This window comes from Mustela lutreola, chromosome 4 (assembly GCF_030435805.1).
Source record: "Mustela lutreola isolate mMusLut2 chromosome 4, mMusLut2.pri, whole genome shotgun sequence".
NCBI lineage: Eukaryota > Metazoa > Chordata > Mammalia > Carnivora > Mustelidae > Mustela > Mustela lutreola.
Window position 1 is genome coordinate 159,796,154 of NC_081293.1, and position 24,830 is coordinate 159,820,983.

General features: G+C 41.4%; 1 protein-coding gene across 2 annotated transcripts in view; it reads left to right on the forward strand.

Moving 5' to 3' along the window:
- The first annotated feature begins 2,178 nt into the window (after nucleotides 1-2,178).
- Nucleotides 2,179-24,830, forward strand: part of NPSR1 (neuropeptide S receptor 1) — a 150,008-nt gene continuing 127,356 nt past the window's right edge. For both annotated transcript variants that reach the window (XM_059171544.1, XM_059171545.1), the window contains exon 1: nucleotides 2,179-2,381. In XM_059171544.1, coding sequence (XP_059027527.1) covers nucleotides 2,235-2,381 — 147 coding nt within the window. In that variant the 5' untranslated portion in view covers nucleotides 2,179-2,234. The remainder of the gene's footprint in view (nucleotides 2,382-24,830) is intronic.

Below are 24,830 nucleotides of genomic sequence, written 5' to 3' on the forward strand. Positions count from 1 at the left end.
TACCAGCATTAAGAAATGGAATGATGCATCATAGGCTATGTAATTCTAACTTTACTGGATAAAGCCAAATTGCTCTTCAGTGTGACTGTGTCAGCTAACTCCCACAGAAGTGAAAAAAATACACTCATTTCTTCCCATCCTTGTCAATACTCGGGGTAGTCAGACCCTACTTATGCCTATGCCAATAGATAAAAATTTTGTTGTATTGTTTTAAGTTGCTTTTCCTTAATTTTTAACATGGTTGGGCATCTTTTCATGTTTATCTGCCAGTCAGAATTTCCTTTGCTCATTTTGCTATCTGTTGTCCCGTTTTGACTCTTCCCTTGCAATCCCTGGCTTATCCAATTTTCTGGCCAGCTCCCTCCTATTTGCTGCCCCTTGTTACTGGACCAAAGTGGATCTGCTCCTTGACATACCACAGACAGAGATAACACCAGGAGGCATTGTCTCACAAACTCAACTTTATTTGTACAAACAAGGAAATCATGGAGAATAATTTCTAAAGTTGTGTCCCCCTGAACAAAAAAAAAAAAAAAAAAAAAAATAGAGCAGGCTCCTTTTTTTAGGAGGTGGGATAAATATTCCAAGGAGTATTTTAACATTATAATGAGGTGGAGGCACTTTCTGGCACATTTTTTTTTTTTGACAATTTTATTTATTTATTTGACAGAGAAAGATCACAAGTAGGCAGAGAGGCAGGCAGAGAGAGAGAGAGAAGCAGAATCCCTGCAGAGCAGGGAGCCCCATGTGGGGCTCGACCCCAGGACCCTGGGATCATGACCTGAGCCGAAGGCAGAGAGTTAATGCACTGAGCTACCCAGGCACACTTTCTGGTACTTTCTGAGTCTCGCATGCAGGCATTTTCCTCAAATGTTTCTTCTTCTGTTTCAGCAGCTCATTGGTTAATTTCTTAAAGGTTAGATAGACAGGCAGAAGTTTTTATGACCTTCCTGAGTTCAGAAGGTCAGACCAAGGACATTTGCTGCCCCTTCAGTGTAGACTTAATACCTTCTCATCTATAACATTCTATGTACTTCTGGGCTGGGCAGATAATGCTAAAGCTTTCCCACTTCCATCCCAGCTATGGTTTTTTTATGATCATCACTAACCTGCTACTCCTTCTACCAGGTGTCACGGACCAATGGCTGCCCACGTCTGGAGTGTTTTCCATGTAAATAATCAGATAGTTATGCTTGGTTGCAATACAAGCAGCTTAGTTCTGTTGTTTTACACCTGGCTGTCTAACCCTACTGTGTTAACTGCATGCCTCAACCCGCATTTGAGATATGATGCAAATCAGTATATGGTAGTGTCCAGGCACCACTGTCTAGGAATTTCTGAAGAGAGGAGTTATTACCTCATTTCCATCACTGGTTGTGGGACCTTGGGCCAGTCATTTCAGCTCTGAAAGCCAGTCTTTGCTAGGGTATAATGAGAACATAAAGATACAATGGCTGCCTACCTCCCTGAGTTGCTTGGATGTCAAATGAAAGAACATCAAGGCGATCAAAGTATTTACCCAGCCCCAGTCCCAGTCCCCTCACCAGGGGTCATAGCTTACAGACAAACACAGACCCCAGGCTTTTCTGAGAAGTGCCCTGCGAACACCTAGAGTAAACCACGGTATGAAATACAAATAGTTTCTTTCCCCGTGTTTACTGAAATAATGCACAGGCTACTGAGTAAATGGTTAGGTGAGTATTGTAAGTCAGAAAGCAAGCTCAGCCCGAGCAAATGCACAATTATGATTTGATATCGGAAGAGCCAACATGACCTGAATTAATCAGTTGGCTGTTGAGTCCAAGTTCCTGTATTGTTGAAGCTGGAGCAGAAGGGAGGTCCATTCTGGAAGTTAGGGAAAGCATAGCTGGGCAGGAAGGCCTGTCTCGGGAGCCACGTGGATCACTGTGGGGGCGGGAGGTAGAGGGGCTCCCACCTGCTCGGAGGTGAGGTCCCCACCCTGAGCGGGACCGTGGGGTGAGGAGGCTGTGCCGGCTATTGGATCGTAACTGCTGAGCAGAGAGCAGCACGTGGATCCTCGCAGGCTTCAGGCAGAGCTCCTCAGGAGGTGGGCTCCGGGAGGGCTCCATGCCTCTGCTTAGCTGAACTTCCACCAGAAGCCTTGGGAGGCAGAGCAGGTGCAGAGCTGTAGCTGCTGTCCGGCGCTCAGAGGGCTGCTGGACCCTTCCTGGGCTGCAGGCACCGGGACAGCCAGGCTCAAGTTCACCTGAGCCATGCCAGCCAACCTCACAGAGGGCATCCCGGACTCCAGCGGGATCACGCAGACCCTAGATGCTTCCCCAGTTTTCTGCACTGAAACGGTAACTTTCACGGAAGTGGTGGAAGCCGAGGAGTGGGGCTCCTTCTACTACTCCTTTAAGGTACGTTCCCTGCTTTCCACTCTGAAAAGGATTTTCAATAATGAGACAAGTAGAATTTAAGAGACCCAGTTAAACTATAGTTGCCAATACCGTGAATGGGTATGGTTTGTTTTTCTTTAACTAAAAGAGTAAAAGAAAAAGGAAAAAAAAAACCCTGATTAGCTAAATCAAGGAGTTTTTCATACTGTGCAAGGACCTAAACTGTAGTTTCTTATGAATACTGGTCTTTTTGTTCTGCTGCTGAAAATGTGTGAATCTTGAATAGCATTTATGTTAACCAAGAGACTGTAGAGTGGAATATCCGCCCCCCCCATTCCCTTAGGTATAAGCACTTCTAATTAATTCTATAGTAGTGCTTGAAATGTTGTCTGTTTCTTCTAAGGATTATTGCTGTGAGTGTTTTGCTAGGAACATCAGAAGTGTGGAGAGCCCCCATCCCCCAGGACAATGCCTGGCTCAAGGAGAAACATAGCAGTAAGGAAGGAAAGACCACACTTGTTTTTTGATCCTGGCTTTGAACATCAGGGAGTAATAGATTCTGTGACTGTAGTTTGTGGTGCCAGAGTTTGCAACAAGTTGTCTCCTGGAACAGATAAGTAAATCAAACTTTGGTGAATTTCATCTTCAAAGCATTCAGAGGCCACACTGCGAAATGATCCTTATTAGGTTAATACTGTTTCCTCTTCTATAAGACTGTATAGTCAGAAACAAGCCAGGCATCTGGAAAACAAGTTCTCTGCCTCTTGCATCAGAATGCAGACATGTCAGGATATTTCACATGCTGCCTGGAGGTGCCTGAAGCCGTGGCAATAATTCCCAGGTCTCAAACTGGTCTTTTATACCAGAAAGGAAAATATTTCAAGAAAAATTCTAGCCATGTTTGTTTGTTTGTTTGATCCTCTGGGTGTTCTTGAAGTGATTTGGTTTTTACTCCACAAAGTAGAATTACTATAACATCTATCTCTCTCCTGGAGCTTTGCTTCTTTGCAAACACTCAAAATGAAACTTTCAGTGGGGAGCAATCCTGGGAGGCAGCCTAGCCTTCCACAAAAGCCAAGAGACAAAATAGCAGAGCAAAGCCCAAACAAGTCACTTAGGCTGGCTCTACGGGACCCAGCCCCTCAGAACTACCCCCTAACGCATGCACACACACAGCCCAGCTGCCCAGCTCCGCAACAGAAAATAGACACTGAAATCAGAGTTTGTTGCCATTTACCTTTGACTGAGTACATCGTCTCTATGGAATCAGCTCACAGATCCAGAGAGTCTGTCTTGGAGAAGCAGGCTTTGTGCACCCAGGAAACACACCATTCCTTCTCAGGGACCCTACCTCTGCAGTGTCTTGATAGTTATAAAACCAGATAGCAACCAGAACGAAGAGAGAATGGCCATTGCAAAGGGATACTGATTAGCAGGAAGGCAGCTGTTCTGAGACTCAGGCAATAATCACTCTCCACTGAAATCTGATTTGCCCTTTTTTGAATACAGCTCCTAAGGGTATTTTGAGTGTTCAGAAAAACAGATCCTGGCTGGTTCTCTACTAGTGTTTACACGCTGTCCTAGCATCATCATCTCTAGGCACTAAAGGGAATCACATCATTTTAAAAATCTCATTCCTATTCATGTTTTTCCTCAAACAACTGGACCATTGGACAAGAAAAGAAGATAAAAGGGAGGGATTGTTTGTCCAGGAGCTTAGGATGTTCTATTTCATTTTTTGGCCCACGCAATCATTACTAAAACACACTGATTTGTAGTTACAAGGTGGTCCGTGCTGTTTGTGGGCACTGAGCTTAAAAGTTTCAGGGTAGAGGATGCCTGGGTGGCTCAGTGGGTTAAAGCCTCTGCCTTCGGCTCAGGTCATGATCTCAGGGTTCTGGGATCGAGCCCTACATCGGGCTCCCCGTTCAGTAGGGAGCCTACTTCCCCCCTCCCCTGTCTGCCTACTTGTGATCTCTCTCTGTCAAGTAAATAAATAAAATCTTTCAAAAGAAAAAAAGTTTCAGGGTAACTTTTTCCCATGGTGCTCTTGGAAAAGGGCAGTTCTATTATACTATGGGTCCAGAAACAATTCTGATACAAACTCTTGTTCATAGTGAGCCTTTTATTGCACATACCACTCAAGAAGAAAGTCCAAACTGCTCTTTACTATGTCCCAAACGTGTCCTTTTAATCCCCGTTCTTTACCAAAAGCAGTAAAAATATCATAAAAATAAAAATGGTATCAGCAGTAAAAGTAGCAGAACTAATAGCAAGAACAATAGCCTAACGTCTCATTTGCTTTGGGCTTTCTTGATGCTAGGAATCTTTCAAAATGACTTCTGTGACGTGTCGCATTTCCTTCTTACACACAATGCTGCACCTTTCCATCTGGAATTGCCTTGCACCCGCATCTGCGTTGGTCTAAATTCCACCGCCTCTGAAGTCTTCTCTTGAATTGCTTCTCCATGAAGCCCCCCTTGACTCACCTCTCCTTTGAGTGCACCTGCCTTCTTGTCACTTAATCCAGCTGTCTTCAACTGCTATTTCAATATGTGTCCGGGAGATGTAAAATAGCCATTAAGCTCCTCGAGTGATTTTTGTTTCCTATTCGCTCCAGAAACCAGCACCATGCTGGGCATACTCAATAAGCATTTACTACATTAATGAAGTGTGGTGCTCTGTTGCTATCAACTGTCCATGTTTTCGCAGAAATCTTGCTTTCTCAGTAACAGAGGTGGGGCTCTTGTTAACCATGACTCCACAGGGTAGCCCCTGCCTGTCTCTCCACCCACTGTACTTGCCAGGCAAGGTCCTTCTCGGCATGAACATTCAAATCATCCTTATCCCATTTCAAAGCCAATGCGACAAAAGTAAGTTATGGGTCCAGTGGGTGGGGTATAGAATTAGTTGTGGTGCCGTAGACTAGTACCTAGTACCTGATTTAGCCCTGGGAATCCGTACCCACCGTGTTGTAGCCTTACTACTGTCAGTGGTCTTGTGCAGTCTGCATGCCTGCGCTTCTGATAAAGTAGCAGAACTAATAGCAAGAACTAATAGGTGTTTCCTACGTAGCACTTGGGTTCTCTTCTGAACCCCAAAGCTCTCTTGGCAGGAGACAAGACATCCCTGTCTGGATCTGGTTAACTTTCTCTTCGACAGGCTTAGTGCCTTTTCCTCCTCCCATTTCCACCCCCAATTTCTAGTCCCCACTTCCCACTGCTCTGACCTACTCTGCTATCTAAGTATGTCCTCGGATATAGGCAGGAAGGTCAGCAGTGAGTTCACCACCCCCTTCTTCTATTGTGAGTTTCACGTGATCGAACCTATGTGGTTCTGGGTTTCAAGGTTCCCAGCTCAAGCCCTGGTTTCCTTCATAGTTTCCAATTTCAATTTCCGATCCAGTTCACTTCCTCAATTCCTAGCCCCAGCACCAAATTCTACCAGAAAATTCCCAAGGAGGCTGGGACCTGGCTAATCAGAAAGTGAAGAGAGGATGTGACTACAAACCTGCCCAAGTGGAAGACAAAGGTGAAACTTAATTTTAGCCTTTCATTTTGCCCGTGAATGTGCTAGCAGTGTATCCTGTATCTCTAATTCTTTTTTTTTTTTTTTTTAAGATTTTATTTATTTATTGACAGACAGAGATCACAAGGAGGCAGAGAGGCAGGCAGAGAGAGAGGAGGAAGCAGGCTCCCTGCTGAACAGAAAGCCTGATGCGGGGCTCGATCCCAGGACCCTGGGATCATGACCTGAGCCGAAGGCAGAGGCTTTAACCCACTGAGCCACCCAGGCGCCCCTGTATCTCTAATTCTTAATGATGAGAAAATTAATTCAAAGTAACTAGGAGAGAACCGTGTCTGAATTAGTAAATTGGTGAAATTATAAAATAATGCAAATGAACTCATTTTTATTACTCTCAGGTGAGGGAAGAAACTTGAACCAAGATTGCTAAATATTACCTAATGACGATCTTTTATTGAATCTCCTTCAGTGGGAAGCTACAAATGATATGCGATTAGCCTAACTATTGTTTATATGTAAATGGTTGCTTCTAAGTGCTTGAGGGTGATAAGACAGTTTTTTCCCTTTGTTAGTGCAGCCTCCTGCCTACTGTCTGTTCATTTTCTTAACACACCTTTCATCCTTTAATATAACAAAAGCAAATTCTTGTTGGATTCCTGTCCCACTTATCTCACGGGGAGGCTTTAGCAAGAGCTCAATTGAAAAAGCTTATGTAGCCTGCTTGTTTTCGGTATATTTTGGTTGACAACTCACTTCTAACAACTTGATCTACTTACTGAGTACCAATATTTTCACCTCCAGCGACTGTCATTTCAGTTCCTCTTTGCCCACTTTTCTGAACTCTCCTCTCTTTCCAGCCCACCTTTTATGGGCCTGTTTGTCTCTTTCCTGTCTTGGACCCCAGGATAGTGTCAGTGATGCCCTTCCCGGAATCCAGGAGCCCTGAATCCCTGGCCTCCTCATGTTATCTCCTGCCCATTACAAAAGGACCTAGCATTCACATCATGCCTTTGTTTATGCCTTCTGGGGAGTTTCACTAAGTATGTTCATTTTTAGTACATTCATGCGGTTGAATATGTGGTTGTTCATAAGGAAATGACTACTAGTTTTGCTTGGTTAAATAATTATTAAAGGTCTGTTATTTACTACCTGTTCCTGCTGTGCAGACCTAGCACTCCACTTTCCACTCCCTCACTGGGTAAGTTCTATCATGTCCAATTTTACTTTGTGTCATTGAGAAAGGCACAGATGTTGCTGGTTGGCTCTACAGGGACCTCGGTCAATTCTCGAGCTGGTTTTTGAGAAAGGGAAACTTGCTCAACTAAATTTCTCTTTGCATTACTAATACATCTCAGGGCAGGAAACATAATCTTAGTTAATTCCAAGTGAACTCAGAATTAGTTTTTCAGCCAATGAAGGGTTTTCCCATTTTCTGACTCAAGGAAGGTATCTAAGCTCTAGGGATGGTGTCTCTTGTGCATTCACATGTGTGCGATGGGGGGTAAGGCAGGGGGTCCAACTTGGGGAGATACCCAGGCAAGTTGGTGTCAGCCAGAACAGTGTTGTCTGGCCTTCAGAAGTGGTTATCCTTGTTCCAGACCCTTGTCTGGATCCCCCTCTGGCTCAGGTCAGGACCACACTGCCTTCTGAGGCAGAGTACTTTTGTCAAATTTCTTGCAGCCACACGGGTGTTCACACCCCTCTTTTCTTATCTCAATCCTGGCTAAATTTTTGTGTCCTTACTGGGAATGAAAAGTTCAACTGCCTCCCTCCCAGCTCTGGGCTGTGAGAAACAGGTGTTGTCTCTGCCCCTCTCTCTACCCACATGGAGATCATATCTGTAAAACTTCTACCTCACAATAGCCTGGGAAACCCCCAAGGGACTACCATTCCCCCCTTCCTGCACAGTAAGTGGACTTCAGTCCCCTTTTAATACTCTGCTCTCAGACTCAGTGGGTGTTCTCTCTTCCTTTTTTGGTGCAGGCCTTTGGAGGGGCCAACACAATACCCTCTCATCAGTGTCTAGGCTTCCTCACCTTCTGTCCCACTGCTGCACCGTCCTCTGTGCCAGCTCCCTCGGCCTTTCTTTATCAAGGGGGAACTGGTTGCACTGTGTTCTTCCAAACTTATTATTCCAAGCTTTCTGCTCAGGTTGCTCAAAAGACACTCCCCTTACCAGGGAAAAAGCCATTTCTTTTCAAGGCTCTTAAGATACCCTCCTTGCAGCCTTCCTTTTTTTTTTTTTTCTTTTCAGTATCCCAGAATTCATTGTTTATGCACCACACCCAGTGCTCCATGTAATACATGCCCTCCTTAATACCCAGCACCAGGATCACCCATCCCCCCTCCCCCCTCCTCTCCAAAACCCTCAGTTAGTTCCTCAGAGTCCACAGTCTCTCATGGTTTATCTCCCCTTCCATTTTCCCCCAACTCCCTTCTTCTCTCCTTCTCCCCATGTCCTCTGTGTCATTCCTTACGCTCCACAAATAAGCAAAGCCATATGATAATTGACTTTCTCTGCTTGACTTATTTCACTCAGCATAATCTCTTCCAGTCCCGTCCATGTTGATACAAAAGTTGGGTATTCATCCTTTCTGATGGAGGCATAATACTCCATAGTATATATAGACCACATCTTCCTTATTCATTTGTCTATTGAAGGGCATCTCAGCTCTTTCCACAGTTGGTGATGTGGCCATTGTTGCTATGAACATTGGGATATATATGGTACTTCTTTTCACTACATCTGTATCTTTGGGGTAAATACCCAGTAGTGGAATTGCAGGGTCTTAGGGTAACTATATTTTTAATTTCTTAAGGAATCTCCACACTGTTTTCCAAAGTGGCTGCACCAACTTATATTCCCACCAACAGTGTAAGGGGGTTCCCCTTTCTCCACGTCCTCTCCAATGCTTGTTGTTTCCTGTCCTTGTTAATTTTGGCCATTCTAACTGATGTAAGGTGGTATCTCAATGAGGTTTTAATTTGAATCTCCCTGATGGCTAATGATGATGAACATTTTTTGATGTGTCTGTTAGCCATTGTATGTCTTCTTTGGAGAAGTGTCTGTTCATGTCTTCTGCCCATTTTTTGATGTGATTATCTGTTTTGTGTGTGTTGAATTTGAGGAATTCTTTATAGATGTTGGATATTAGCCCTTTGTCTATAGTGTCATTTGCAAATATCTTCTCCCATTCCGTGGATTGCCTCTTTGTTTTGTTGACTGTTTCCTTTGCTGTGCAGAAGCTTTTGATCTTGATAAAGTCCCCAAAATTCATTTTTGCTTTTGTTTCCTTTGCCTTTGAAGACATGTCTTGAAAGAAGTTGCTGTGGCCAATGTCGGAGAAGTTACTGCCTATGTTCTTTAGGATTTTGACATTCCTGCCTCACATTGAGGTCTTTTATCCATTTCGAGTTTTATCGTTGTGTATGGTGTAAGAGAATGGTCAAGTTTCATTCTTCTACACATAACTGTCCAATTTTCCCAGAACCATTAATTAAAGAGACTGTCTTTTTTCCACTGGATATTTTTTCTTGCTTTGTCAAAGATTGTTTGACCATAGAGTTGAGGGTCCATATTTGGGCTCTCTACTCTGTTCCACTCATCTATGTGTCTGTTTTTGTGCTAGTACCATGCTGTCTTGGTGATCACAGCTTTGTAGTGAAGCTTGAAATCAGGCAACGTGATGCCTCCAGTTTTGTTTTTCTTTTTCAACATTTCTTTAGCAATTTGAGGTCTCTTCTGGTTCCATACAAATTTTAGGATTGTTTGTTCCAGCTCTTTGAAAAATGCTGATGGAATTTTGATCGGGTCAGCACTGAAAGCATAGATTTCTCTAGGCAATAAACATTTTAATAATGTTTATTCTTCCGATCTGTGAGCATGAATACCCAACTTTTGTATCAACATGGACAGAACTGGAAGAGATTATGCTGAGTGAAATAAGTCAAGCACAAAGAGTCAATTATCATATGGTTTCATTTACTTATGGAGCATAAAGAATAACATGGAGGACATTGGGAGATGGAGAGGAGAAGTGAGTTGGGGGAAGTCAGAGGGGGAGACAAACCATGATAGACTGTGGACTCTGAGAAACAAACTGAGGGCTTTGGAGGGAGAGGGAGTGGGATGGTTGAGTGAGCCTGGTGGTGGGTATTATGAGAGCATGTATTGCATGGAGCACTGGGTGTGGTGCATAAACAATGAATTTTGAAACACTAAAAAGAAATAAAATAAAATAAAATGGAAAAAATGTTTAAAAAGAAAGAAAAGACATGTCAGATCATTGTTCCATAACTGAACTTAGCTTTTCTCTGGACCTCTCAGTCCACCTGCTAGCAGAAACAGCTTGGTCATTCCTAGGTAAACTCAGACCCTCAGATCTTCCCCATCATTTTAGTGAGGTATGGCATCTATAGCCAGATTGTTGGGGTCAGCTCCCAGGGCCACACTACCTAACTCTGTGACTTTGAGCAATTCCCTTCTACCTCTGCCATGGTTTCCATGTCCAAGAAATAATACTAATAATTAAATGTCCTTTTGAGCATTGTTGTGACAAGTTAAGTGAAGGAATTCTTGTGACATCTTTAAGAATGGCGATTGGTCTACAGTGTTCAATAATCATTAGTTGTTAGATCCCCAGGAACTAATTGTTTCACTCTTTGAAAGATGAGGAACCACCATTATCCATACTTCTGAATATTCTAAAAGACATCGCTGCACTTGAAGCTCTTTGGGACAGTTTTAATATACATTAAGTCCTCACATGGTGGTGGTGAATCAAGCTGTTTCTTTTCTTTCAATTAGACCATGAAAACTATAGAGTAAGATATTTTTTTTTTAAGATTTTATTTATTTATTTGACAGACAGGGATCACAAGTAGGCAGGGAGGCAGGCAGAGAGAGAGAGGGAGAAGCAGGCTCCCTGCCGAGCAGAGAGCCCGATGCGGGGCTCGATCCCAGAACCCTGAGATCATGACCTGAGCCGAAGGCAGAGGCTTAACCCACTGAGCCACCCAGGCGCCCCTGTAGAGTAAGATATTTAAAGAAGATTCCATTTCTTACTTTATCATCTTGATATAATGTCTAATTTTTATCTATGCAAGCTTGATGACCCACTGCAAGAAGGGCTATTTACAATGATGGGAAATTATGCCCTATCCAGTGGAAGAAAGGATGGGCTTCTACTGGGGCGAAAAAATCTGGGCCACACGATAGCAAAAGCATGCACACTCATGATGAAATCATTAAGAAGGAATCATCAGGGACGCCTGGGTGGCTCAGTTGGTTGGACGACTGCCTTCGGCTCAGGTCATGATCCCGGAGTCCCGGGATCGAGTCCCGCATCGGGCTCCCAGCTCCATGGGGAGTCTGCTTCTCCCTCTGACCTTCTCCTCGCTCATGCTCTCTCTCACTGTCTCTCTCTCAAATAAATAAATAAAATTTAAAAAAAAAAAAAAAAAAAAAAGAAGGAATCATCAGTGTTCTTTTTTTTTTTTTTCCTCCTAATTTAGGCAATATTGCTGACTGCCTAAAAATGATAGATCTCTTACACTTGTCAGCACTTTATAGTCAATAGCATAATTTCACATGATTTCATTTGACCCTCTAGGAGGGTTTAAAATATCATATATTTTAACCAGATGTGAACATGAAATCTGAGAAAAGTTAAAGGTGTGAACTTCCTAATGAAATAGAAAGAAGAAAAAAGAAATAAGATTCTACCACTGATTTTAGTCAGGATAGGGTGGGTTCCACAGCAGTAAAAACTAAACTCTGAATATTAGTGGTTTTACATATCAGAAGTATATTTCTCTCACACATCCCAGTTGCAAGAAGGTCAACTTGTAACTCTGCTTTCTAGAACAAAATGGTTTCAAAAGGAGCAGGCGTTGGCCTTGTCTTATCTGCTTTGGCTTGAACTGATATATGACTTGACTCGATTCCATTGGCAAGAATGAATTAGGTGATGAGCATGGGAAATGTAGCTTCACTGAATGAACATCCCCAGTGTGGGGAACATAGTGTACTGCTTTAAAGCTTGGCTTGATTTTCACCTTCTACAGGCTGAAACCCAAAGTCTTCAGCCTGGCCTAAATATGTTCATGACCCCAATGTGTTATATAACATACACACATGAACACACACACAGAGACACACACACACAGTCAACTTCAATCATGGAAAGGTAACTCTAGATCCCAATTCCCTAGCATAGTGTCTGACACAGAGTCCAAACTCTGATAAAGGGTCAAAAAATATTTTGTTTAATGAACGAGCATATCAAGCATATCTGTGTCATAAGTTTATTCCTAAGGTCTCAGTAAATTAATGTGAACATATTCGAGTGGATGGAATCTTTTTTTTTTTTTTAAGATTTTATTTATTTATTTGACAGACAGAGATCACAAGTAGGCAAAGAGGCAGGCAGAGAGAGAGAGAAGAGGAAGCAGGCTTCCTGCTGAGCTGAGAGCCCAATGCAGGGCTCAATCCCAAGACTCTGGGATCATGACCTGAGCTGAAGGCAGAGGCTTTAACCCACTGAGCCCCCCAAGCGCCCTGAGTGGATGGAATCTTAATCCTTATTCTACAAGCCATTGGGATTGAATTTTAAAGGTACCATAATTTGGGGGAATTCCTAACACCACAGCAAGGCCATAGAGCAGGGGAGGGTGTGTAAAGAGATCTTTAGACCTGAAGCAAACAACAGCCAAGGTCTGGTGATACTCCTTTCTAGGCAGCTAGTTCTGGTCCATATCTGAGGCCTGGAAACCATTCACCTCTGAACCCCAAGACATCAGGCAGGTATTAGGAAAGGGCACAATGTTAACATTCATGTACCTGCACTCCTTTTATGTGTTCTGACACCTGATTATAGAAGGTCAGCTAGAGAGATCTTCTGTAAGATACAGAGGGCAAAGGGCACCATCTGTGGACAATAGAACCTAATGCAATGGGCTGAATGATTCAGCCTTGTCTACTAGAATGTCAGTCAAGCAACCACACGATTCCTGTCTGCTGCCTCTGGACACTGCAAGCAGAAAATGTGTCTGTCCTGTGAACAGTGAGACTATAGCTGCATCTCAGGAGAAGACCTTATACTAGGTACTAGGAAACCAAGAAGGATGCATCACTGTCTGGATGGGCTGGAAAACTAAAGCTTTAATTCAAAAATATTACTAAAGTGGCTTCAGCCTTTTCAATTCTTAATACCTATAGGTAAACAAAAATATTTCTCATTCAATTTAAATTTTAAAATACAAATATCATGTCTAAGAATAAGTAAAAGGTGTAATTATAATAATGCAGAATACAATTTTTTAAATTATATTCTTTCCCTCCCCATATGTTATGCACCCTTTTACCCTATCACGTTGAGAATCACAGATTGGCTTGACCAGGTATTACCTTAGGCACTGCGGGATCAGAGATGGAAGAAAGAGGTACCTTGACTTTAGACGGCTCTGTTTAATGGGAAACCAGACATTTAGTCAATAATTATAACAGAAAAGGATATAGTCACTTAGAAAAGGGAAGAAAGGTGCCTGGGTGGCTCAGTTGGTTATGTGTCTGACTCTTGGTTTGGACTCAGGTTATAATCCTGAGACGGAGCAAGCATCCGTCTGCCCCTCCCACACTCATGCACATGTTCACTATCTATCTCTCTCAAATAAATAAATAAAATCTTTAAAAAAAAAATAGAGTTAGGCTAAAAAAAAAAAAAAAAAAAAAAGACCCAAGGGAATCATTAGACTAAACAATATGGATTTTTTTCTTATAGGCAAGAAGATCTTTAAAGTTTCATTAACAAAAATGTTAACAGTGAAAACTGATTTTAGAGAGGTTGATCAGGCTGCAGGGTTGCAGGGAGGGGACCCTGGAAAAGGAGAGTCAGTTCTGATGCCTGAAGGAGAGGTGTTGGTGCTCAGGCAAGGATTGTCTTGTCTGAGAGTGGAAAGAAAGCTCATGTGTCAGATCACATGCAGGTTTCAGGGAATCAGAGAGGGTTAACTTAGGCAGAGAAGGCAGAGATGACATGAGATGAAAAGGCAAAGGAAATTGAATAGCCATAACAATTCTGAAAAAGAATAAAGTCAGAGTACTCATTCATGTTACCTGACTTACAGATTTACTGTAATGTTACAGTAAGGTATTGAGGGAATGCTAAACATACAGAAATGGAAAAGAAACAGGCCCACACATATATAGTCAATTAATTTTTGACAAAGGTAAAACAGAAATTGAACGAAGGAAGCAAAAATAGTGCTGGAACAAATAGATAGCTACATGTAAGAAGTGAACCCCTACCCAAACATTATACCCTATAAAACTTAACCCCAAGTGGATCATATACCTAAGTGTAAAACCTAAAATAAAACACCTTAAAGAAAATCTAGGAGAAAACTTTTGTGAGCTTGGATTAGGCAAAGATTTCTTACATACAAAACTAAAATACAATCCATTAAAGAAAAATTTGATAAATTGGGCTATTTTGTAATTAAGAACTTCTTTTGTTTTTTTTTTTTTTAAGATTTTATTTATTTATTTGACACACAGAGAGAGAGATCTCAAGTAGGCAGAGAGGCAGGCAGAGAGTCAAGGGTAAGCAGGCTCCCCGCTGAGCAGAGAGCCCAACACGGGGCTCAATTCCAGGACCCTGAGATCATGACTTGAGCCGAAAGCAGAGGCCCAACCCACTGAGCCACCCTGGAGCCCCTAATTAAGAACTTCTATAATTTAAAAGATGTTATTAAGAGATTTTTTTTTTAAAAGGCTAATTGCATACTAGGAATAAATATCTATAAAATATATACAGATCTAATAGGTAATTTTATCCAGAGCATATAAAAATTTTCTAAAGCTCAAAAAGCAGAAAAAAAAAACCCTTGATTTTTAAAAAGTAGGAAAAGTTTTAGGGGTGCCTGGGTGCCTCAGTTGGTTAAGCCTTCAACTCTTGATTTTGGCTCAGGTCATGATCTCAGGTCCTGAGATAGAGCCCCATATTGGGCTCCAACCCTAGGACTCTCTCTGGCTGCCTCTCCCACACCCCTCCTCACACAGTTTCTCTCTCTCTCTCTCTTCTCTCTCTCTCTGTCTCTCTCTCAAGCAGGTTAAAATAAAATAAAATGTAGCTAAATTTTGAACAGACATCCCACCAAAGAAAATACATAGATGATAAATAAGGACATGAAAAGATGTTCAGCCTCCTTAGTCATCAGGGAAATACAGAATAAAACTACAATGAAATACCACCACACACTTATTAGAAGGGCTAAAATAAAAATATACTGACTGTGTCAAGCACTGTCAATAATGGGAAGCAATTAGAAGCATCCTACATTCCTGATGGCAAAATGGTAGACATTTTGGAAAACATTTTGCCCTTTTCTTATAAAGTTAAACATACATTTATTGTACAACCCCCAACTCCTACTCCTGGGCATTTATTTACCCAAGGGAAGTAAAATGTACATCTACACAAGAGCCTATATATCAATAGTGAGACTGCTTTCATTTGAAAATGCCAAAAAGCAGAAACAACCCAATCATCCTGCAGGTGGAGAATGGAGAAGCAAGCTGTAATACACCCATTCAATGGAACATCCCCTAGTAATAACAAGGAATAAACTTAGAGATACACAAGGCAGCATGAGGCACGTCAAAAACATTATGCTAAGTGAAAGGAAATCAAACTCAAAATGCTACATACTGTCATGATTTCATTTATGTGACATCGTTGTGAAGATAAAACTCTAAGGACAGAAAACAAATCAGTGGTTGCCATGGGCTGGGGGTGGACCAGTACCTGACTACAAAGCGCACGGGGGAGTCTTTGTGTATGATGGAACTGTTCTAGATCTCCAGTGTAATGATGGTTACATTTGTCAAAACTCACAGAACTGTACACTAAAAGGCTGAGTTTTCTTCTGTAAAAATTATACCTTAATAAAAAATTCATTATCTAGACATTTATATTGTGAATTTAATTTTCAACAAAATGTGTTTCATTTAAAAATCATAAATCTCCAAGTGACAGCATAATGGACGTAGAGCTGAAGCCCCAGGAGCACCTGAAATGGGATATGGATTTAGAAGATTACTACCGAATCAAGGGTTCAAGATGGATGAGCCTCCAAAAGGAGCAAATATGGATCAAAATGGACGGAAAGATGGAGGCCCCGTGTCACACGGGGTGTTTGCTCAAATGTCATCTTCTTTGACTTGTATGACATCATAGGACACATCTGTGCCTTGTCTCTCTGTCTCATAGTGTCTAGAAACTATGCTTCACGAGGACCAGAACTCCACCTGGTTTCACCATTGTGTCTCCAGTGCCAACAACCATGCTAGCCTTGATTAGACCCTCAGAGAGTCTTAAAGAGTGAATAGACCCTACTATGGACTTAGATAAGCATAAATATTGACAAAGAGTTCAGGGCACAGCTCTATGAATGTTTCCCTAGGTTTCTCTTTATTCTACTTTACAAGTAGACATCAACCATTAGCCATTTAGCATGAATCTTAACAATATATAGCTAATAGAGCTGAGGAATGAAGACGTTGCTTCCAAATTTTGGAGAACATCAACAGATGGGAAAGGAGGCATTGGATGTGCCTGGAGGAGATGAAGATGAACAGATGCTGAATGGGCAGTGCTGTTTGGTTGACCCCATAGCTGATCTCAACCCCCTCTCACTTCCCCAGCTAAATACTCCCTGCCCTAGTCTCCCCTGCAGTTCATAGTAGATCAGTTTGGGAAACTTAATTGGAAGCCTGTGAGATTTCTGATAAAATTTCTCCTTGTCTAGTAAAAGGAGAAAGATATGGCTGGCATTTTATTTTCCCCTTCAGTCTTCCTTGAATCCTGGCACAGTGCATGGAGCTGCAGCAGCCACTTTGTGACCACAAGAGAAATCCCAGGGCAAATTAGATAAGTCAAAGACAGCAGCCACCTACCTTCAGATTTCTTCTTATATGAAAAACAAAAACAAAAACACTCATTATTTGTTTAAGCCCCTGTTAAGTGGGTCTTCTTTTATTTTTGAGCTGAACACTTTCCTAGTAGATTTTTTTTTAAAGGTGCAAAAATCACATGTTTAGACTTCTGAAGCCAAGGCCTTAAAAGTGCGCCACAGAAAATCAAATAAACATTTCAGGGACACCTGGGTGGCTCAATTGGTTAAGCAGCTGCCTTCAGCTCAGGTCATGATCCCAGTGTCCTGGGATCGAGTCCCACATCGGGCTCCTTGCTCCACAGGGAGCCTGCTTCTCCCTCTGACTCTGCCTTCCACTCTGTCTGCCTGTGTTCACTCTCTCTCTCTCTTACAAATAAATAAATAAAATCTTTTCTAAATAAATAAATAAATAAATAAATAAATAGACATTTCATTTTCTTTTATTCTACATTTGGGTGGTGCAGGGCTGGCTATGCTCAGGTTTCTCATCCTGCTATTAAAGAGGCCCTGAATAGAGTTTTATAAACATTGATTCAGACTGGATTATATGTTTCTGAGTAAGAAAAATCTCTCCTCTTTCCCAAAGAAAAAAACCTTCAATTTTTCCAAATGATTCTCCACATTTCAAATAATGACAGTACCTAGGTAATTTTATGAAAAAAGCGAAAAACACTTTAAAAATATTAGATTAAAAAACTACCCAAAACATTAGGTCACTTTCTCATAATGACTCAATAGGAGGATTTTCCATTGTTCTTCCTGAAGTAAAAGGATGTGATTCTTGACACTTAAAGACAACCGAGGAAAGTGTGAGGCATGGGCTCTGGAACCTAAAACCAATTCCATATTGTGCAGTTCTGAACCCCTCACATGCCTGCTCTGGCCTCAGGCAGCTCTGCCCGGGGAGCCTAGAAATGAGGTAAGGAAGGAGCGAGTTCTCACTTGGAAAATGGATTTGGGGGAAGAAAAGAAGAAGGTAGTCATGGAGGAATTCTACTCATGAATCTCCTGTCAGCGTCCCCTCAAGCTGACAGTAAGTGAACAGTGAGTGAGGGCTGATGGATTTCCTCCTGAAGACCAGCCTCCCAGACTCTCTACCACCCAGATTCTCCTTCCCTCACACTGTCCACTCTCCCAGATTCTCCCCCAACCCACACTCTCCATTCTTCCACTATCCACACTCCCAGATTCTCCACTCTCTCACATTCTCCACTCACCCACTCTCCACCCTCCCAGATTCTCCACTCACCCAAGGTTCTCCACTCACCCAGATTCTCCATTCTCCCCAGTTCTCTGCTATCCAGATTCTCCACCCAGATTTTCCATTCTCCAACACTCTACCCACCCAGATTCTCCATCCACCCAGATTCTCCACTCTTTCTCACTCTCCACTTTCCCAGATTCTCCACTCTTCCAAATACTCCATTCCCCCAGGTTGTCCCCTGTCACACTCTCTACTCTCCAACTTGCCACTCTCCCAAATTCTCCACCCACCTACGCACTCTCTTCTCTCCCAGATTCTCCTCTCTCCCAGATTCTCCACCACCACCCCCCAGATTCTCCACCCACCCAGATTCTCCACCCTCCCACACTCTCTGCCCACCCAGATTATTCTCCCTTTGCTGCAGTAAAGTAAAGCAGAAACTTCCAGAGATTCCTCCCCCATTTCTGTTCTATTTTTGGAAGGAAAGAGACAGTTCTTCCAAGATAGAAATAGGTGGTTGGAGAGGAATAAGAAGGAAGCATAACCTTGACACAAACAAGAGCCCGGTCCCACACTCTTAAGAGCTACTTCTTTCCCTTTGCTGTCTTCTCTTCCTGCTCTCATCCCTGCCTCCCCAGGCATTCATCATGGACCTTGCATGCTCTGCTTTAAAAAAATTTTTTTCTCCCTCTTTTCCCTAGTCCTCCTTCTATCTAAAAACATTTTTTCCTCAACAAGCAGATTCCAAGTATCCACATAAAAGCCTTTCAGAGTGAAGGAATTCTTCCCCTGGGGTGTCTCTCCCTTCGGCCCCCTTAAACTTCCAACGCTGTTTGCATTTTAAAGAGGATTTTGCTTAACTTCAACAAACCCCTACTCTCCAGAGCTCCCTGAGTAGAGAAAGTGAAGATCACAGGGTCTAGAGGAGTGCTAGGGTTCCTTGAAGAAGCAGCAGCAAGGAGGAAGAGGATTCCCCTTAATTCCTCTTCTTCCAGCTCCCAAAGGCATTTGCCCAGCTCCTCTGTGGGCTGGAGCCCTGATTCACCCAAGCCTGCATCTCCAATGTTCCACGCTCCGCATCTGATCAGGGATCTCCCTAAGGCACTTAGAATTCCATTCACGTACAGATATTGAACCGAAGTCTTTGCACAAGGACCATTATTCACAACTCATAATTTAATAAAAAAATGAAATGGAATATTGTTAGGGCCCAAATGCAAGTTTCCTTCCTTTCATCTAACATTGTGGACTATTGCCCTTGGCAACACATAGCAATCTATGCAAATAGAAGATACTCTTTCAACTGAGGATAAATTTGATTTTATTTCCAATGTACTTCGTTCCTTTTGAGGATATATATATACCTTTTTTTTGTTTGTTTTGTTTTGTTTTCTACTTAGGTTGTACAACAATGCAAAAGGTATTCAAGAATACAGAAACTATGTCCCCCCAAAAACCTAGAATAATCTATTGAATGCTAACTGCTAAGCACTTTGTCTTCTCCATCAATTATTTTATTTACTCCTTTATTACTCAGGTTAACCTAAATCATGTCATGGTAACAAATAACCAGCTATTATCAAAAAGTTGAAAGTATAATATTTATTTCCTGTCATGCCATGTGTTTATTATAAGTTAACAAGGGGCCTCTGCTTATTGTAGTCCCTCAGGGGCATAGGCTGATATTAAGGCTACCTTAATATCAGGACTAGAAGACAGTCAGAGAGACAGACAGAAAAGGGTGAACCCTGTCCTGGTTCTTTTATCTTCTGCCTAGAAGGGACACACTTCACTTCTGCTCCCGATTCACTGGCTAAAGTAAGTTCAGGGTTGGATCTGACATCAATGGAACACAGAAATAACAGCCTCCTCCTGAGAAAGTCAGGGGCTATTGGAGAATTGTGAATGCCACTCCTACAACTCTGAAACAGGCATTATCATCCTTGATTTACAGAGAGAAAGGTGAGGCGCATAGAAGCCAAGTTCACACAATAGTTGATTGTCCAGAAATGTGAACCCAGCCATCTGGTTCAGAAGCACATGCATTCTCCACCGTAACAGAACTCCCTAAAGATGTTCCACAGAACTCAAACAATGTAAGTTGCTAAGTGTGTAAAAAAGAACTATGACCAAAAAAAGTGTAGAAAAGAGCACATACTATATTCATCATATATAGTGTATTAGCTTATTTAAGTTTCTGAGAAGTCTTACCGTAAAAAAAAAAACCAGTTTAATTCTGTTTAATCAAGATTTCCCAAACTTATCTGACCATAGTACATGAGGATGTTACCTCTAATAATATGCCATGGAGACAGTGGTCCCTGGAACACACCTCAGAAAACGCCACATAGTATTCTTTTCCCGTGGAACCTGTGCAGTAACCCAACAGAACCTCCTTTTGGGGCCGATGAAACCCAGAAAGGTAAAGTGATCTTCCCAAAGTCAGACAGGCTAGTAAATGGTAGAGACAGGACAGAGCTGTAGTCTCTAGATACCTAAGTTAGGGCTCCTGGTCGGCCTGTGGAAGCATCATGAAAATACAAACTGGAAAGCACTAGTCAAATTTAAGATAGCATCATTCCTAATGCTAAGCACTACTGAAATATATAAAATATTTGAATAAATGAAAAAACATGGTGCTTCAGAATAGGGAGATCAAATTTTGTGAAGATGTCACTTCCTTCCAAATTATCTTATGATGTTTAAAATCATTTTAGTCAAAACTTCAATGTGATTGTTTTATTGTGACAAAATAATTCAAAACTCATAAAAAAAAAAACAGGTGAGAAAAACTAAGAGATTTTAATATAAATGCTAATGAGGAAAGGGATTTTTCCCTATCAGCTTTTAATAAATATAAGTCTGCATTAAGCAAAAACATTTCAGAATTAGCACGATACTTGACAGATCAATAATAACAAATGGTCTGCCCTGAAAATAAAATTCTTGTGCATAAATGAACTTAATACTACAAAGAAACTGCAAAAATCAATAAGAAGGAATGTGTATTTGGGCAATAAAAGTAGAGGATGGGTGTTTGGGTGATGATTCTTAGATCAGGTAAGGTTGTAAAATCAATTTCAGTTGGATTTCGGAAATAAGTTTTTATAAAATAGCTAGAAAAAAGTAGAACTATCAGACTGATTTTGAGATGAGTAAAAACTTTCAGAGTTTAAAAATAAAAATTCAAAAAAAATTTAAAAATTTAAAAAATTTAAATTCAAAGGAAAACAAAAACTAAGAAAATTATTGGCAATAAAACTAAATATATGTAGTATTATAGCTAGTAATGATACATATAATAATTGTATGACAAGAGTAACATGATTAAATCCATTAGTATATAATGAGCTCCTAGAAGAAAAAAAAAGATGTTTTTGATGGAAAAATGGGCAAAGAAAATAAAAATAATTTTAGATTAAATGCAGAGTTAAAAGCATATATCAGAATATTTTTGCCAGTGAATGATACAACCTTAACAATGAGACCTATCCAACTGGCAAAGATTCAAGAAAAATATGAAAAGCATGTGACATTTCTGTAACACTGTCAGTAAATCAGGACAATTAAGCTAACTTTTCAGGAGAACCATTTCATGATATACACTCAAGCCTAAACAATGTATTTGCACTTGGATTTAGTTAATTCTCCTTGCAGAATTATAAGAATACTAAAGAATTCTAAAGAATTCTTAAGAATAAGAATTGGATGAGATGGGCACCTGGGTGGCTCAGTCAGTTAAGTGTCTGCCTCCGGCTCATGTCATAATCATGGGGTGCTGGGATCGAGCCCCGTGTCAGGCTCTTTGCTCAGCAGGGAGCCTGCTTCTCTCTCTCTCTTTTTGCCAGCTGCTCCCCCTTGCTTGTGCTCTTCTATCTTTCTGTCAAATAAATAAAATCTTTTTTGAAGAGTTTGTTTTTAAAAAATATTTATTCACTTGAGAGAGAGATACAGAAAGAGAGAGAGAATGAGCAGGGAGAAAAACAGAGGGAGAGGGAGAAACAGGCTCCCCACTGAGCCAGGAGCCCAACCTGGGGCTTCATTCCAGGACCCCATGAGCATTACCCGAACTAAAGGCAGATGTTTAACCATCTGAGCCACTCAGGTGCCCCAAATAAATAAAATCTTTAAAAAAAAAAAAGAAAAGAAAGAAGAAGAAGAAAGTCTGAGACATGGTCTTAAGTGTCAGCTTATTTTATTCCATAGGTCTTGGACAATAGAAGAGGAAAATATGATAGAATCACAGGATGAAATATTAAGGAATATTATGCACCTATAACAATCATTGCTCTTCATTTAATGCTAAAACTTTTTTAAAATCATGATAAGCTGCATATATAACACATTCCAAGTTTTATATGTTATATTGATATATACTCAGAAAATATGGAAGGAAATATACCAAAATGGGAAAGTAAAACATTCTCTCTGGAAGGTGGGGTTTTGTCTTTGTTCTTTTTCAGTATGTAACTTAATTTTTGACCATGAACACAGACTACTTTTATTAGCAGAAATAATTAAGTAATCCTATAAAGTACACCATTCATATTTTCACATATTTTTTGCTCATTGCATTTCCATAAGAGCAAATGAAAGCATCAATTTTTTTTTGCAGAGAAACCTTAAGGGAGGTTCTAAAAGGCATCTGAAAGCAAGACACCTTTGTGACAACAACACATGCCAAACAGAGGGAAGAGGGAGTATGCCAAAATGAAGGAGGAGGAGTTCCAGAGAATGTCCTGGCCCCTGAGGCTCACACATGGAAAGGTCTGGGGAGCTACCAGTGTCTCTCTAGTAATGACCTGGGTGTAGAGGAGAGGGATGTGGTCTTTAAAGAATTATGGTTACCCACTTCCAGAGCCACAGCTCGATTCAGGAATTTAGTGAACTCTCCCATTTCTTTATTTCTCCATTTTCCCATATCACTCTCCTCATAATTTTTCGCCACTCCAGCCTCCAATTGAGATTTTGATAGTGATTTTTGACTTATGCACGTGACCTGTGAGTTATCTGTTTCTTTGAAAATCGACTTTTCCAATCATTTGCATCATTTCTCTATCATCATTGGGATGGGTTGAACCGCAAAATGTGTTTAGACTCCCATAGTGAGTGGAGAATAGTAGTAAGGTGGCTTAGACAGAGGCAGGCACCAGCCTAGAGGACCAGTCTCTCTGGGACAGGTCCCTGTTGCGGTAACTGAAGCTCCTGAGTATAGGCCCAAGGTGTTGTGGTCAACCCCATCAAAATCCAAGAGGCTCAGGGGGGAATGATGCCTGCTGCTAGGTGGGTGGTTGCTCTCTAGGTCTCAGATAGGCTCCCATGTAATGACTGATGAGACGTAGAGAGATTAGTGTGCTACCCTGGGCAGGGGATCCTTGCAAGACTCAGAGTAAATGTAGAAATGCAGGCAAGGGAACCAAAGGACAAATGGAAACCAAGGCAGACCACCAGCTGTATGAGTCGGGTACAGACAAACAATTAGCCATTTATAACCTTCTGGCCAACCACCCAACTTCAGTCCCCAGAAAATAAAATCACCCAGAGTTCAAGATGATCTACCTGGAATCTTTGTACTTAGCACCTCTCATGCCCCTTCCTGCTACTCATTCTCATCGCTTCCATATCCTGTCTTCATGCCTGCTTCTCTTGTTCTTCATTTGTTTGACTCCTCCTGGGTTCTTTTGGCTACTTGATTGTGAATCTCCCAGATGGATTGCAAAGTACAGATTGAAAGTATCAGAGTCTGTACTGCAGTGGCTCTCAGGGAGAAAGATTCCTTGGAAACTTTCCCCATTTATTAGTACCCTCAGAACATAAAACAGATTCCTGGAGGTTTTTGTTTGTTTGTTTTAAGAAATTATTTATTTATTTATTTATTTATTCATTTATTTGAGAGAGAGAGAGGGAGAGAACGTGCACACACGTGAGCAGGAGGAAGGTCAGAGGGAGAGAGAGAGAATCTCAAGCAGACTCCACTTTGAGCGTGGAGCCCCTCTTGGGACCCAATCCCACCACCCTGAGATCATGATCTGAGCCAAAACTAAGAGTCAGTTGCTTAACTGACTGAGCTACCCAGGCATCCCCTGGAGGCTTATTTTTTTAATTATGTGAATCACAAGGAAGAATTGTTTTTTTGGTATTTTTATTATGTAGTAATTATTTAGTTTCTACTATGTGTAGAGATTTGGACCTAATTTATCCAAATGTTAGTTTTCTATTTCAAAGGTCTGAGCTCAAATAGCAATTTAAATGTTAATCTCAGCTCTTGGTACATAGCAGGAGTTTCATTCATTTGTTCAACAAACATTATTTACTACCTGAACTTGCAGCCCAGTGAGTTTTCAGATGATTTCTAGTATCTGTGATCTGGTATATTATGGGAATTCAGATGGAATTCCAGAAATTTTTTTAAGATTTTATTTATTTATTTGACAGAAAGAGATCACAATTAGGTAAAGAGGCAGGCAGAGAGAAAAGGGGAAGCAGGCCACTGCTGAGCACAGACACCCCCTTCCCAATGCAGGGCTCCATCCCAGGACCCTGAGACCATGACCTAAGCTGAAGGCAGAGGCTTAACCCTTGTAGTCACCCAGGTGACCTGGAATTCCAGAATTTAATTGCCCCCAAATGTCCAATACACCTTATTTGTGATTGATCTAGAGGTTCTCTTATGATCTGGGAATGAATCACAAGAAGGGACTCACATTGAAATGAATATGGGGCGCTGGTGTTTCTGCTGTGGGTGAAATTCAAGGATTCACTGGAAACCAAAAAGCTGAATCAGA